Source organism: Microtus pennsylvanicus, chromosome X (assembly GCF_037038515.1).
Source record: "Microtus pennsylvanicus isolate mMicPen1 chromosome X, mMicPen1.hap1, whole genome shotgun sequence".
Classification (NCBI taxonomy): Eukaryota; Metazoa; Chordata; class Mammalia; order Rodentia; family Cricetidae; genus Microtus; species Microtus pennsylvanicus.
The window spans coordinates 26,418,317-26,434,959 of record NC_134601.1 but is presented as its reverse complement, the minus strand read 5'-3'; the positions used below and the strand labels follow the sequence as shown (position 1 = coordinate 26,434,959).

Below are 16,643 nucleotides of genomic sequence, written 5' to 3'. Positions count from 1 at the left end.
TCCAGCTGACTTGGCCGTGAAACATGACTTCTCAGTTTGGTTGCTATAGTCATGGTAGCGCCTCTCCTTCCTTACTAGTGCTTTGGGGCCTGGCTAGAAGAGAACGGGGAAGACCTGACTTAGTTCTAACTTCTATATTTCTAGGAGAGATTCTCTGGATAAATCTGGACTCTTCCCAGAATGGAAGAAGATGTCTGCTCCCAAATCTAAAGTTGAAAAGGTAAACTGCAAGGCTATTGGTTTTACTTCTTTTCCTCCTCCTCCCTCCCACTTTCCTCCCCTCCCTCCCTCCCTCCCTCCTTCCCTCCTCCCCTCCCTCCTTTCCTCCCTCCCTCCCTCCCTCCCTCCCTCCCTCCCTCCCTCCCTCCCTCCCTCCCCCCTTCTGTCTTCTTATCTCAAGTCAGAATTTAAATCAGGAATTCAGCTAAAATTTTACTTAGATTCGTTTGGAAACATTTCAAAGGTCTTGGCTAAAATGTTCGCGGACATCTTTCCTTTAAGTTTGTTATAGTTGGGTTCCAATCTGGCCCATAAGCTGTTTGTGAGTACCCTTTACTCGCTTCTTTGGTCTACCTGCTGGTCTTTTCCCATGCCCTTGCCCTTGTTCCCTTTTAGGAAATTCAGCCAGGGAGCCAAAATGCAGTCTGTGTTGACGAGGGTGACATGATATTCAAGAAGAACACCAGAAAAATCCTGAGGCCTTCAGGTAGCCTCCCCTTCATGGCTACATGGGGCTCATTCATGTTCTGAGGGCTTTTGCTGTCTCTTGGTATGGAGTACAGCAGGTTTCTTTTGAGCTAAATTTTTGGTTTTCCATGCAGAATACACTAAGTCTGTAATAGACCTTCGGCCAGAAGATGTGGCACAGGAAAGTGGCATCTTGGGAGACAGGAGCAAATCCGTACCACGCCTCAGTGCAGATATGGTAAGCACTCTTATGTTTCCCTTGGCCACACTATTAAAATTTTAAATTTAGAATTGGCTTAATTTAGAGTCCAAATTGCTTAATTATTTAGGAAAGGTGCGATGATCCTTATTTTCCCCAATTTCTGAAGAAGTGCTGTTTGTTGATTTGAAGAACTGTCTTTGTTGTCACCTACTGTTGACCACATTGTTGGGTATATAGTTGGCTACTGTGACTAAAATAGCAAGAAAAGACCAGTGAGGTGACTCAGGACAACAGCGCTTGCTGGGAAAGCCCAGCATACTGAGTTTGATCCCCGGAGCCCATGTTAAGGTGGAAGGAGAAAACTGACTTTCTAAAGTTGTCTTTAGACTACCACATGTGTGCCATGGTACATGTATGGCTGAATACACACACACACACACACACATCATTATCATCATCATAATGGAATATACACAATACTACTACTACTACTAAAATTAAAAGCATACAAAGAGAAGGCTAAGATGGGGTATTCAAATGGGAGACTTATAAAACTATTAAAAAGCTATATTCTTTTGAGATATGAAGATATATTAAAAATAAGGACATGTGCACATATATTCACCTGAAAACTCAGAGCTTTTGCAACCAATTTTGGTCCTTATTGAAGGAAAGACATTGGTTTTTGAGGCTTCCTTTTATTAACTCTGAAGTCTCTGTTGTTCCAGGAAGAAGAGGAGGAGGAAGAAGAGGACATTGACCATTTGGTGAAGTTGCATCGACAGAAACTGGCCAGAGGCAGCATGCAGAGTGGCTCCTCCATGGTATGTTCTATGTGTTTGTGTTGATAGACACATTGGGTACTGGGAAGGAAGGAAGAGCCAGCCTCCCTAGAGCAGACTGGGGACCCGAGGCAATCACCCCAATCCCTCTTCCTAGGCAAGGGAAGGAAGGAAGAGCCAGCCTCCCTAGAGCAGACTGGGGACCCGAGGCAATCACCCCAATCCCTCTTCCTAGGTAAGGGAAGGAAGGAAGAGCCAGCCTCCCTAGAGCAGACTGGGGACCCGAGGCAATCACCCTAATCCCTCTTCCTAGGTAAGGGAAGGAAGGAAGAGCCAGCCTCCCTAGAGCAGACTGGGGACCCGAGGCAATCACCCCAATCCCTCTTCCTAGGCAAGGGGCGTGCATTTCTTTGTTCCTGTCCTCACTTTAGAGCTTAGGTGCTCAGTGTAACTTCTAGGTGACTGCCTGAACCTCCCATCTGGAGGTTCTCCAGAGGGAATGAAGGCTCCCGCTATTCTTCCATCACAGCTTTGTGAAAAGTAACTTTAGCTCCTCTGAAAGGATAACCAGGCCATGCAGTCAACAAGACCAGACTCCTTCATCTTAAGCTGCCCCCTGTTCTCACACTGAAGGCGAGCAGGTGTCAGGAGAAAGATCTTTGCCGGACTGGCATCAAGGTGTGGATAAAGCTCAATATGAAACAGTCTCATGGACATTTTGGGGACATTTGCTAATCAGGGCCTACGTCTGTCATAAGTACAAAGATTGCTACTTAGGTGAACAGATTTTCACATTCACACTGGAAGAAACTATAGAGCTCACCGCTACCTGCTGTTCTCAGTTCTGGCCCAATCCCTTTCCTCCGTAGATATCGCTAGATAACTATGGCCCCATTTTAAAGCGTTAACTAACACCTTCCAGCCAATGCTGCAGTGTGCATAACACACACCACAGATGCGCTTAGGTGTGCCTTATCTTCCTGCTGCTTTTCACCATTCTACAGATGGGCAAAATCAGCAAGAGAGTGTGTAAAATGAGGGAAAGGGACAGTAGGAGTCTGTGTGTGCGCCCGGACAAGTTTGGATGTGCTAGTTACTGGCACTGACTGACCCTCAGGACAAAGGGCTGTTGGCAGTGCTGGCTCCTCACAGGCTCTCCTGAGACTTGGCTTTAGCACGGGGTACGATGGGCTCCATTGGGAATGTGGCGTTGGTCTTCCATAGACGTTTGTTATTGCTTTCCCTGCAGAGTACCATTGGCAGCATGATGAGCATCTATAGTGAGGCTGGTGACTTTGGGAACGTCTCTGTGACCGGCAAGATCGTCTTTTCTCTCAAGTTTGAGCAGAAAACACAGACTCTGGTCATCCATGTGAAGGAGTGCCACCAGCTGGCCTATGCTGATGAAGCCAAGAAGCGTTCAAACCCGTGAGTGCTTCTGGCTCCTGAGTAACACTTTGACAGGGAAGCTAGACCTTGGAAGCTGTCTGGGAATTCTTGATCCATATTGTCATCTCTCTGGGAGTAGAATAGTGAGCGTGATATAATAAAGGGCACAGGACTTGGAAAAAGCAAGACTGAAGATGTTGACAGAGTATTTTATTATATGCTGAGCAGGGAGGTAAAGAAGGGACTGGAGAAAGGCTAGCAAATAATTTAGCGTTGTCTTTGGTTTCTAGATATGTGAAGACTTATCTTCTGCCTGACAAGTCCCGCCAAGGGAAAAGAAAGACCAGCATCAAGCGGGACACCATCAATCCACTATATGATGAGACCTTTAGGGTATGTTTCTGAGCCTAGAGGGGAGAAGGTTTTGTTTTGCTTCTGTGCCTTTGTGATACAGTCATGCCTCTATAATGTGAGTGGGTGATCATGGGCATCTGCTCATATGCTGACCTCTTGGGGGAAGAGAACACAGGTAAACTTGGCTTCCTTGGATTGTTGTGAAGTTGGAAATTCACATGACCACATAGCTCATTTTAAAATTTTATTTGAGGCTCTAGAGAGATGATCCAGCAGCTCAGAGCTCTTGCTGCTCTTGCAGACAATCTGAGTTCAATTCCCAGCACCCACACAGTGGCTCACAACTGTCTATAACTCCAGTTCCAGGTGATCTAATGTCATAATCTGGCCTTGGTGACCATCTGCATGTGTGCATTGCACATAAATATACGTAGGCGCACAGCCACATTAAACAAAATAAGTAGAATCTTTTAAAAACGAAGTCGTTTGAGGGCCAGCAGGATGACTTAGCAGGTAAAGTCTGACAACCTGAGTCTGGTTCTTCCGACCTCTGACTCCGCATTCATGCTCGTCCCCACACATCTAACATGATATTCATGTACCTGCATGCATGTGCACACGCACACACATGCACAAATAAAATGTAATAAAAAATTAGAAGTAATTGGAGATGAAAGATCCCCTCGGAACTTGTTTGTGGATAGTCTTGTGTCCTTTCAGCCACTCCACGACAAACTTTATTACCCTGGCTTTCTATGGCCTGCCTTAGGGTTAGTGAAAGAGGTGAAGCTTTGAGCAGAGTAATTCCAAGTGCCAAGGAACTAAAACCATTTGACAGACTGTGGGGACAGTTTGCTTAGGGTTTGGAAGAATTTGTTTTTGAGGAGCTACTCCTAACTGACCACTGTGGGCTGCTTCTTTCCCTTCGCAGTATGAGATTTCAGAATCTCTTCTGGCCCAGAGGACTTTGCAGTTTTCCGTTTGGCATCACGGTCGTTTTGGCAGAAACACTTTCCTTGGAGAGGCAGAGGTCCACATGAACTCCTGGAAGCTGGATAAGAAGCTGGATCATTGCCTCCCTTTACATGGAAAGGTAGTCTGCCTTAAAGGTCTTTCCCTGCTTGGTTCCCAGGTAGATTGTCTGCAGCGCCCTCTGCTGGTCTGTGTTGGAAGTAGCTTTGCATGTAGTTTTCTGTAGAGTTCTACCACACCCTGCTGGCCTTTCTGAGTTTGGCAGCAATTTCGGAGGCTCTTGCATGTCAGTTGCAGGCAAAGCAAGAAGCTACTGTGTGCCAAGTTTTTCCTGCTAACCTTCCAGAGGCTAAATGTATCCTGACATCCTAACCTGCACCCCCCGTCTCAAGTCTAACCCTTGGAGTGTATCCTAATCTGCACCCCTTTTCCAAACTAAACATCCTGCTTTAGAAGTGAAAAGCAAGAGAGTTGGCAGATCTGCAATGACTGTCCTCTTGGTTATGTGTGCAGGCCAGGGGAATTTTCCTTTAGAGGAGCCCCTCAGATGTTAGTATAGTAAGATGCCATCATAGTGGTTGGCAGTTTAGTGCAGATCAGGATTAGAATCTTGCTTCTGTAACTTACTGGGGACTTTGAGAAACCGCCTACCTTCTGTGAGCCTCAATTTAGTTTTCTACTGAATGGTACAACAGTGCTACTCCCTGCTGCAGGACTGAGTGCAGGGCGATCTTTAGTGTGTAGCACATGATGGCCATTCCATAGCTTACTGCCATTCTGGTTGGGACAAAATGACTACATCAGAGAACTTTGGCGGCGACTTCCTCGTGATCACAATAAGCTGAAGACAAACCTCTTTGAAAGTTATAATAGTATTTTGAATGTTTGAAACAATGAACAGTACATAGAATATCTGTGGAAAGATGGTCTAGAAACAGAATGGGGCTGCCTGATGTGAGCCTCATGTGCAAGAGATTTACTTTTATCTGTTTCATTTTGTTATTGTCTTTTAGTTTTATTTTAAACCATTAAATTTTTACCCTGTTAAGGATATTAAATGTAAAATGATCTATATGTACATAGTTCCAAATTTAAACAACAAATCATATATAAAAACAAAGTCAATTTCATTACTTAGAAATAGCCATTCAACAAGTATTTAAGTATCCTTCTAGAATTTTTATATTAAGCAGCATAGATAGCATCTATCTATTTATCTATCTATCTATCTATCTATCTATCTATCTCATCTGTCTATCCATTTATACATGTGCATACATACTGTATTCTTTTTTGACCCAAGTAAATTCATATGCCCTATTGTTCATATATATATGTGTATATATAAATATATATATATTCTTGATTTTAACAATTTATTATAGGCATTCCTCTATGCCATTACTCACAGGTCTATCTCATTTTACTTGCTACATAATATTCTCCCACAGTTCTGTATTATAAACTTATTTACCAATCCCCTACCAGTGAGTACTTACATTGTTTAGTTTTAGAAACTATGCTGTTATATATCTTGTTTTCAGTACTGGTGGTCAAACCAAGAGCTTCCTATATGCTAAACCAGGGCTATACCACTGAGCCATGCCGCATCCCTGCTCTTTGCCATCTTTGGGGATTGTAATTGTCAGAGAAAGCCCTAGTGGTGAAATAGCTGAGTCAGAGGAGTGTGTATCTAGTAATCAGAGGGCTGTTGCCTTCCAGAAAATTTAGTGACATTACATTTTGCCCCTTTAAATAGTCATAAAAACAGAAAAGGAATTACTGTCAAAGTAAAACATGCTGTTAGAACTCCAGTAGGCTGGAGTTTGTATAATTACATTGAAAATGTCACTCTAAAGTACCATGGATAGGCATGACAAAAATGTCACACATGAGAATGGTGGTGTTTGCTCTGTGGCAATGAAGGTGTGCTGTGGAAGCGCACGTGCCAGCGCCTACGCACGACTAAACTCAGGGTCGAAGGTTCCCTAAAGTCAGCTACCTAAGAGCTAATGAAGTGTGCAGATAGTTTATGACATAAAATACTGTCTTGTCTCCCTCATTAAAAGTTTGTAATAACTTGAACTTTTCCCCTGATATATTTTATTTAAAACTCTATCAAATCATTCCACTATAGTGTGATTTTAGTATATAAGTTGTATTACTATATACAAAGTAAGGTTTGTAAAACCAAATTTTTAACTAAAAAATTAAAATCATACATTTCTTTTAACTTAAAATAATCTATATTTAATGTTTCTGGCTTTCTGACTCCCCAGCAATCCATGCGCTAACAATCTCCTCCCACTTCTTGTCTGCCTTCCCCACAGACTAAGCTTGTGTATTCTGGATCTGCAGTAAGTCTAGTGAAACATAGGAGATTATACCCACCAGTAGCAACATGCTCAGTGGGGAAAACCTAGCTTAGCCCAGTCTCAAGAGCAGGGGCAGGTGAAAGGGCATCTCCAGACAGTGTGAGCCCGTGCTGGAAACTGGAACAGAAAGAATGCGACACCATGTGAGCCAAGAGAGAGGAGCAGTCCTGCCTCCCAGAGCTCCCTGCTCTGTGTCCTTGCCATTTGTTCCTTCATTGTTAGACTTGCGCAGTCAGCATGGGATACCTATGTAAACTAGGGACTATGCTAAGAGTCGGCCTTTCTAGGACGACCAAAAATAAGACTAACTCCTGTCCTTCTGGCACACGGTTTATAGTGATGGTTGTTAACTAAAAATATGTAAGTCAGGTGCTGAAGATCTCAGTTGTAGAGTATATGCTTAGCAGGTATTAGGCCCTGGGCTTCATACCCAGTACTGAAGGAAATAGGCAAACTGTGAAATATTAAAATTGGTGTAGCAGACTTTTACCTAACCCTAAATTCTGTACAACCCCACCACCAAATGTTAGAGTACGTTTTCTTTTTGAAAATCAGATGTGTCTCTTTTTCACAAACAGGACACTGTTGGTGATGCTAGAGGAAGTAGGGAAAGGTCTTCTGGCTTTTCCCAGTCTGTTCTCCTTGCTGTAGATTGTTCTTCATTCTTTGGATTGTTTCATCCAGTCTGGTGCTAAAAGTCATGGACTCTGGAACCAGTGTGTCTGAATCTGAATCCTAGGTCTGGTAATTACTAGATGTGTGTCTGTGGGAAAAGGACTTAACCTCTCTGTTTCTTTATTCAATAGCCCATAAAATAAGGGTAATACCTATTTTGTAGATATTACTCAATGTATTAAATAAATGATATAGTTATACTACCAAAACACTTTCTGGCAAACAGTAGAAGCTATATTAGAGACATTAATAAAATCATTGCACATGTATAGTTTTAATACTTTTTATGTTTTATTTCATATTTATCTGATATTTTATGTTATTAGTTTAGATTTTTTTACTTCTTGTTTTGTTTACCTAACAGTAAGTATATATTTTTTTTATTTTCCCTTTTCAGAAAGCATAAGTTCAGTATAGTCTTATTTTAGTATATAAACGAAAGCATAGATTTAGGTTTATTTCACCCAGCAGTTATAAGGTGGATTTTTTTCTAGGCATATAACTAAATATGTGTTATATTCAATAGAATTTGAAATAAAAAAAACCCAGCAACACTTCTAGGAACAATTGACACATAGCCAGGAGAGGTAGCATGGCTAGAATCGTCTGGGTTCGATTTTAATTGGGTGGCTTTTATAAGAGGAACACGGCGTTCAAGCTATTGCTCAGGAGAGGAAAGTTGACTGCTTGCTTTTCTGTAGTGACCTTTCTTTCCTTGTTCTTGGGCTATCAGAGATAGCCTGTGTTCTTTCTGATAGCCTCATGCCACACGTTACATGAAGGCGTTCAAATCACTCTTAACCCTGCTTGTGTTCGCTGACACGGAGACTGCTTCCACTTGGCCCTTACTAACAGCACTGTACTGAGATTCTTAATCATATGTCAGTCATTCCTTTGTGAGTTTGTGTGGCCACCTTGTTGGCATACCTTCGGGAGCATTTGGGATCTAGTGATCATGTCCCCAGAGTGCACAATAGTGAGCCTTGATTCTTCTGGATCTCCTCCTGGAGAGGCTACCAAAGAAAACTGTAACTGCTATGGGATTGTAGCCATTAAAGAGGGACTGTCTTATGCCATGAACCTGTTCTTGGGGTCATTTTATTTATTCATTTTCTTATTTTCTTATTTTTGAGCTAGGGTCTGGACACCTATGTATTCTAGGCTGACATCAAGCTTGGGACCCTTTTACTTCAGCCTCCCCAGGGCTGAGGTTGCAGAGGTGTATCACCACACTCACCCATGGGAACAACTTTATAATCCTCTCAGGGAGAGGGCCCAGCGTTTCCTCAGAGGGAGGCCTGATTTCACTTGTTGGGTTTCCCTATGTTTCAGATCAGTGCTGAGTCCTCACCTGGCTTGCCAGCACACAAAGGCGAGTTGGTGGTTTCATTGAAATACATCCCAGCCTCCAAACTTCCCGTTGGAGGTGACCGGAAAAAGAGTGAGTTTTCTTTGGGTCCCTGGATTCAGCTGCTCTTAGCTTCTATACAGGGTGTGTGAGAGATTGCTACTGGCTCTGTTGGCTAGGGCAGGCTGGGATGTTTCCTGGATCTTCTAGGTAGGAGTCCCTTCCTAAGGAAGCCTTTACCTCTCTCACCTGGAAGGAAATGCCATACATTGTGCTGACATTCCTTTTAGGTGACCTTTAGGCTGTTAATGTGATTTGGTCTCGTTCATCTGTGTCAAGCTACTAATATGGAAGAAGAGAAGAGGAGCTTTGTGGCCGAGAAAGGTGCTTGGATATGGGAAGAGCAAGGCTGAGTCACCAACACCACCAGCATGGGGCTGGTGATTGTGGAAACATAGATGAGAGAGATATGGTACTTGTCCTTTGAGGACAAGTTGGGTTTTTTTATTATTCAGAAAGGTAATCATATGCCCAAGCCACCCGCCAGTGAGGGTGATGGAGAGAGAGCTTTGTTGAGGAAGTAATATCGAAACTGGACCTTGAGATTTTACCAGGTACAAACGGAGGGAAGGTGAAAGAGAGGAGCTGTTCTGGAAGAAGGAACAAGACTAGCACAGGAATTTAAAGAGCTTGGTAGCTGGGTGAGGTGGTTCCTGCTTATAGTCCTAGCACTTGGGAGGCTAAGGCAGGAGAAGTAACATGAAATTTCAGGCTGGATAGGTTATACACTGAGTGATAGGCCAGACTTAGCTGTAGAGTGAGAGCCCATTTTCAAAAAATTGCAATCTAAAACAAAAAGAAAAATGAAGTAATATATTAAAAATATAGACAAGGGATGCAGTTCAGTTCATAGAGTGCTTGCAGAGCATGCATTAGGACCTCTGTTGTACGCAGGGAGCATGGCATAAACAGATGCTTGGGAGGTGGAGGCAGGAGGTCAGGAACTGAAGGTCATCATTAGACCAGCTACACAGTGAATTTGAGATCAGCCCAGGCTACTACATGAGACTCTGTCTCGTAAAAGTCCTTTGTATACATGCCTGGTAAACGTAGAGTTTTAGGCCAGCGGTCTGGAGTATGTTCCCAGTTATAGGGGAGCTGAAGTTGTGGCGTGAGTGTGCTTGTGTGTGAGTACAGCTGGGATTGGAGATGAGTCTGGAGCCATCTGAAAAGAAAAAAGACTGTGAGTGAAGAGTTTAACTTGATCTGCTGGCAATGGCAAAGCAAGGTTCTTTTTTTTTTTTTTAAAAAAAAATATACCCTCAGCAAAGTATAATGTAGAAGATTTGAGCAATCAATAGATCCCAAGGAGGGTATGCAGAATGACTAGAAAAGAAGCAAAGACCAGGCTTTTGGCAACAGGAACATTTTAAAGGATGAAGACCTGGAAAATGTCAGTGAGGGAGAGGGTTATCAGGACGTCAAAGGGCCTGTTTGAAGGAGAGAGTTTGAAGAGGAGGTGGGTAGGAGCTCTCAGCCTTTCTCAACACTACAGGTGACCAGGCCAGATGAGGCCTGAGAAGACACTGCTTGTCTGAATTAGACTGGAAGACATTAATGAAATCTGATTTCACAAGAAACTAGGCTGCAGGAATGTGGCAGAGAAGAGGAGGTGATGAACGTGGTCATTCTTGGCAAGGGTAATTGGTCGTGGTGAAAGGAAGGAAAGGTACCGAGGACAGCTTCCGAAGGATCTGATCGGAGGATGGGGGTTTTCTCTGAAAGTGGATATTTTAAAAGAAGAAACAGTAAGATCAGCCTATATTCAGACTGAGGGCAAGGCGTCAGTCTGGGGAAAGGGATATTCAAAATGGTAGGTGGGGGCGGACATTGATGGTGTCTGGTGAGTTCTGTGCAGTAAGGGTTGAAGTCAAGAACTCAGCAGAGGAGTTCCTTCTGCTTTAATTGCTTAGCAAATGCCAGGCACCTTTGCTTCTTGTTAACTCATGTAAAATGGAGACAACTGTAGCGTGTAACTCATAGGATTCTTTGGAGGAATGGAATTGCTTACAGTGGTGTTTGGTTCACAGCGAGTTTTCAAGGAGCATTTGTTGCGGTTGGGGTTATTTATTTTGTGCCTACTGCTAATGCTAGGCAATGCGCTAGGAACAGAGGACACGGGCACAGTTCAGTTAAGGAGTCTGCTGTATCCCAAAGTAAGGAGAGGAAGTGCTATGTAAGGAAAGCACAGCGCACACCTGGTGGTGTGGCGGGTTTCTTGCAATGGCTGACATCCCTTACAGGTAAAGGTGGGGAAGGGGGAGAACTCCAGGTGTGGATCAAAGAAGCCAAGAACCTGACGGCTGCCAAATCAGGAGGGACTTCAGACAGCTTTGTCAAGGGGTGAGTCCCTGGACCAGCATCATGCTAACCAGTGAGTTATAGGGCAAGCAAGTTAGCTGGGAACCCATTCGAATTTCCCTCTGTAGATCCATCCTGCCCTCATCCTACCATCCTCAGCAGCTTTGGTTCGGAAATTAGGGAATGGTGAGACCTTCACCTCCCACCCACGTTTTGTACTGCCCTGAGATCTGTTTGGTTTCAACTGTGGTGCTGGCTTTCAAACTGGAGGGTGACAGACAGCTAGGTTCTGACTCTCTGGCTAGTCCTCGTCTGGAATCCTAGGGGGACAGTCCATGCTCCCTGACTTATCTAGATTTGCAGGCCTAGGCTCTGTTGTCCACAGTTTTTAAATAGTGTAAGCTTCATCTATATTGGGGGGCCATTTACTGACTTAAGGTCCCCAAGAAGTCATGTTTAACTAAGCTTATACCTGTTAGTAATGGCTTCATGTACCCTATGTGAGGAAAGTGGAATGACATATTAAATGCCTCCTTGGTGGTGCATAGAGCGAAGCATGACTGACGTAGTCATTTTCTCTCCAGGCTAAAGTCAATAGATAATCTAGTGGAAGTAGTGGGGAGTCTGCCTCAGCTTATTCAAAGGAGGGCTTGTGAGCACACTGACCTAGTTGTCGGCTTACCATCCTGGGCTAGGCCTGTGGTAGGGGCAAGGGGAATTTAGATGTACTGCCGGCTTGAGTAGGTATTGCTAACTCCCCACCCTCTGCCAGATACCTCCTTCCCATGAGGAACAAGGCCAGTAAGCGTAAAACTCCTGTGATGAAGAAGACCCTGAATCCCCACTACAACCATACCTTTGTCTACAATGGTGTGAGGCTGGAAGACCTCCAACACATGTGCCTGGAACTGACTGTCTGGGACCGGGAGCCCCTGGCCAGCAATGACTTCCTGGGAGGGGTCAGGCTGGGTGTTGGCACTGGTGAGACTCTCTCCCCACCTGATCAGCACTTGTCTTAAAGGCCTCTTGTCTATCTAACTCTTCCTACCTCTCACCCTCCGTGATACACAAACATTGCTTCTGACAGAATTTCTCTTCCTTTATGTAAACATCCAACAAGTGCTTACTGAGTATCTGCTACCTGCTAGGCTTAAGGGAGGGCTGAACTCATACAGTGTTTTCTGTACAGAAAGGTGACCCTGAAAGCCAGGGGCTTCATTATCCTCCCACAAAAGAAGATCTAAAAACTACCTAAATACCTGACTTGTGATTCCTATCTTCTATCTTGGGATAATGAGAAGGGTTTTTTTTGCCAGCAAATCTGTGCTCTCCAAAGATTCTAAACTTAGCCCTTGCTTCGCAGCGGTTCTTTGTCTATAATGTGTTTCTTCTGTATGATCCATTTCATTTGATTTGACTATTGAAAGGGAATATAGGTATGCTCTGATGATACCAATCTCTTTGTCTATATCTTTGTTTTGAGACAGGATCTCCTGAAGTCCAGCTTGGCCTCAAACTTCTAATACTCTTTACCTCCATCTCTCAAGTGCTCAGCTAATAGACATGCACCAACATGTTCAGGTCTAATTTTATTAATAAAAGTAAATCTTCTGTTGACTACATCTCCAGCCCACCCCTAGAAAGAGTGATCTGTGTTTCATGGCCTTTCCTTCAGTTCTCAGTTCATTATGATATGACTTCCATATTTCTACTCTTCTGAGTCTTATTCATGCCAAAGTGAGGTTATTCTCACTCTTAAGAATTCCCAAGTACTATTTAAGAGAGCAGATTAATTCCTTTTTCTTGAAATCCTTACCACTTGCTGCCTTCTTGACTTTCTTTGACTCCATTGCACACCACTGTTCACTGTCTTTCCTGGGTTCTTCATTCTGCATGTCTGTATTCAAACTTGAAATGAGGCTGCTCTCTGGGCTTGGGCTTGGATACTCTTTTTTTCTTCTTTTTATAGTCTTGATCAGGCCTCTCCAACCTTTTGACATGGGGACATTTTAAAGTATAGTGTTCACACCCAAGAACTGCACAATCCAGTTATCAAGAAATCACAGAAAGTAAAAAAAAAGTCATTGTTTCAATTAGTTATGATTTTGTGTTAGACCACATTCATGGCTATCCTTGAGCCATGCAGCTCTGGTTGGACATTTCTGTGGGATTCTTATGACTTTCATTCATAACTGTATATGAATTACTAATAGAAAACACCTACAATGGTATTTTTGCACATATAAGCTACTTCATGTTGGCTCCCTGTGTAAAAAACGTTTTGGTGACTTTCTTCCACCTTAGAAATTCTTACCAAGTCTACAGACGCTGTATAATCTAGACTCTTCCTTTTTTATTCTTCCTGTATCATCTTCTTTCTTATTCGTTGTGTTCAAATCACCATAACTTCTACTCTGCTCTCCAAATAAGCCACACTACTTCCTGCTTTGGGACTTTAAAATGATTGTCTTTCCTATTCACATGTAATGTCCCTAAGGGCAGGGACATTTTTTTGTGTTTTAATCAATATATCTCTAAATTGGCATAGAGTAGGCACTCAGGAAATGTTCATTGAGTGAATGAATTACTATACAAAACATAGAAGTAAGATCACATAATCCTAACTTTGGAGAATTTACAGCTATAATAAAAGGTATTCAGAGCTTGGGCATGGTTATATATGCCTCTGAGCTTAGCATCTGGCAGACAGAGGCAGAAAGATTGCCACAAGTGGGCTGGAGAGATAGCTCAGTGGTTAAGAGCATTGCCTGCTCTTCCAAAGGTATCGAGTTCAATTCCCTGCAACCACATGGTGGCTCACAACCATCTGTAAAGAGGTTTGGTGCCCTCTTCTGGCCTGCAGACATACACACAGACAGAATATTGTATACATAATAAATAAATAAATATTTAAAAGGAAAAAAAGATTGCCACAAGTTCAAGGCCAGCCAGGGTTTCAGTGTGAACTTCTGTCTTCAAGGGGGGTGGGGGAGAGAGAGAGTCAACATTTTGAAAATTGAAGGATCCATGTGTATTAACCAGCCCACTGCCCTTTTACTGTGTATTCAAGAAACTATTCTTTTAAAAACGAAGTCAAGTTGCTAATGACAGAAGGGTAGCAGTTCTGGTATGAGGTGTCAGACACCAGAGCTCTGAGAAAGCCACTGAAAATAAAGCCCCCGTTGAGATTTTGAAATTTCAAGTCCCATTTCATCAACCTGCAGTCTCCTGATTGTCTCTGGGGCACAAGTGCTGCTGTCAGCATTCTATCTTCACTGTACATTGTTGTTTCTGGGTTGGCCTCCCCCACTGTGTAACCCGTCCTCCCTGATGGACTAGTGGAGGGACTCTGTTCAGCCTGTTCTGCTGTTTCTCCTCAGGGATCAGTAATGGCGAAGTGGTGGACTGGATGGATTCGACTGGTGAGGAAGTGAGCCTGTGGCAGAAGATGCAACGGTACCCAGGGTCTTGGGCAGAAGGAACTCTGCAGCTACGTTCTTCAATGGTCAAACAGAAGCTAGGTGTATGAGTCCCTATCTTTGTCTGCAGGTGCAGCCCTGGTAATCCAAGTCAAAGGCTAAGCAACCACAGTGAGAGCTTGCTAATTTAATGTGTGTGCATGTATGTGTATAAACATGTATTTCTGCAGATCTTATTTTGCTAGCTAGTGTGATATAGATGTGTTCCTTCCTTTAAAGAAGCCCAAGAAGAAGGGTCTTTTCGAGTGGTTTTTATTTATGTAGAGTATATTTTCAGAGCACATAGTTGCCTCTGTCTTTCTGTGCTTTAACTAACTTTAAAAATCTTTTACAGCAACTCTCTACTTTCTGTCCTGCTATCCTCACTCCCACTTCCCCTGGAAGTATGGCTGTTTGGAGCAGTAGCTGTAGTTTGGGGATCTAGGCGTGCAAGGTCTGGTAGTTCAAGACAGTACATTATGGGAGAGGGATTTACTAACAGTCCTTCCTCTCCGGTTTGTATTTTATCTCATCATCTACCTTGATACATTTTTAGAAATTGCCTTTTAACTTTTTTTTAAGCAATTTCCACCTTGTGTGAGTGTAGTGGCTTTCTTTGAAATGCAGCAAAAACTCTCCAGCTCCTTCCTAGACCTTTGGGGAACACTTATAATGGAGCCACTTTAGAAAAATCACTCTAATTAGATAATGGCCTTTTCACTGGGACATTAACCTGCCCTGTGAGACCTACTAGCTGATCCCAGAAGGTCTATGTGACTCTGAAGAAAGTTTCTCACAGCCCATGTTGAATTCTCTTTTTTCAACTGTTTTAGCAGTTGTTAAAGAGGGATTTCCTTATTTCCCTAATGGAGGATGAGACATCTTCACTCTCACGTACTATAGCTTTTTCTAAGTTGGTGGCTGGGGTGTGCTGTTGCATAGAACATAGTCTCTATACCTCCGTTTCAGTCAGAAGAGCCCAAGACTGTCTAAAGCGATACAGTACTCCCCCAGGCTGGGGATTATTACCACCCCATGAAAATGTGGATGGAATTGCCCAGCTATTCTGACTTTTGACCTAATATATTTTCAGTTACCGTTTTGGTTGATTCCTAAACTTGACCTGCACGTAACAGCTGAGTAGCCTGTTGAGACTTATAAGGGAGATCTAGTGAGCTTTCATTTCCTGCCCCTCACTCTTCGATACTCAACTTTTCATTCCTGGCAGTCTATCTCTACAGAGGTGTGTGTGGAAGGAGTCCGTGCCAGAGAGGAAATCCTGTTGATGGAGCCGGCTGCAGATTGACTTTCCTGTTGGGTCTCTGAATTCAGCGGGGTGATTAAGATTGTATGCGTGAATTGCATAGAATGTTCTTCAGAGATCTATTTAATGTGGATTGATACTGTTAACGGAAGTGTAACTCAAGAGCCCGGCTCACACTTGTTCTTTGGTATTCCACCTCGACTTGCATGCGTGTTTCAATAAAGCTTTCTCACTTGAGTGTTTACATGTTGAGTTCTGCAGATGATTTTGTCTCTGTTGTCCTGACTTATTGTTGCCACTTTCACTCATAGCTTGAAGGTCAGAACCAGAGTAATAAACACACCTTGCTATACTGGAAGAAAACCAACCTTTTCCCACACTGCTGTCTGATACCCTTGTTGAGCCCACGTTCCTTGTCCCACATGTTTGGAATCTAAAAGTAGCACGACTCTTATCCCTCTCAGGGACCAATAAAAGCCGGCCTTTGGCTTTATAGAGCGTCCCTCGCTGGAAGAAGAGAGATGTTCACACAGGCACAAGGGAACACTTTCCATGTTACCCCTACTTCCTTCTAGATTATTCGGTTATTTTTGGAGGTCAGGATTTTTATTTTCTCATCTACTCCATTATTTAGATTCAAGAGCTAAATCGGAGATGTTATACAACTCACCTTTGAAATAAGGCTCCGATCTTCTAGCTAACGCTCAAGTGATTCTTGGCCTCTGTGCAAAGGCATATTTGTGAAAGCCAAGTACATCTTGTATACAAGGGTTTGC

General features: G+C 43.2%; 1 protein-coding gene and 1 long non-coding RNA gene across 4 annotated transcripts in view; one reads left to right on the top strand and one right to left on the bottom strand.

The window, feature by feature from the left end:
- Nucleotides 1–16,104, top strand: part of Sytl4 (synaptotagmin like 4) — a 52,687-nt gene extending 36,583 nt beyond the window's left edge. For 2 of the 3 annotated variants that reach the window (XM_075958045.1, XM_075958044.1), the window contains exons 7-17: nucleotides 145–220; nucleotides 616–706; nucleotides 822–925; nucleotides 1,618–1,713; nucleotides 2,921–3,099; nucleotides 3,351–3,453; nucleotides 4,346–4,507; nucleotides 8,769–8,877; nucleotides 11,088–11,187; nucleotides 11,918–12,126; nucleotides 14,526–16,104. In XM_075958045.1, coding sequence (XP_075814160.1) covers nucleotides 145–220; nucleotides 616–706; nucleotides 822–925; nucleotides 1,618–1,713; nucleotides 2,921–3,099; nucleotides 3,351–3,453; nucleotides 4,346–4,507; nucleotides 8,769–8,877; nucleotides 11,088–11,187; nucleotides 11,918–12,126; nucleotides 14,526–14,674 — 1,378 coding nt within the window. In that variant the 3' untranslated portion in view covers nucleotides 14,675–16,104. The remainder of the gene's footprint in view (nucleotides 1–144; nucleotides 221–615; nucleotides 707–821; nucleotides 926–1,617; nucleotides 1,714–2,920; nucleotides 3,100–3,350; nucleotides 3,454–4,345; nucleotides 4,508–8,768; nucleotides 8,878–11,087; nucleotides 11,188–11,917; nucleotides 12,127–14,525) is intronic. The other variant, XM_075958046.1, reaches the window with a different exon arrangement.
- LOC142841772 (uncharacterized) overlaps nucleotides 1–16,643 on the bottom strand; it is a 345,599-nt gene that overhangs the window by 145,822 nt on the left and 183,134 nt on the right. The gene's annotated exons all lie outside the window — the stretch shown is intronic.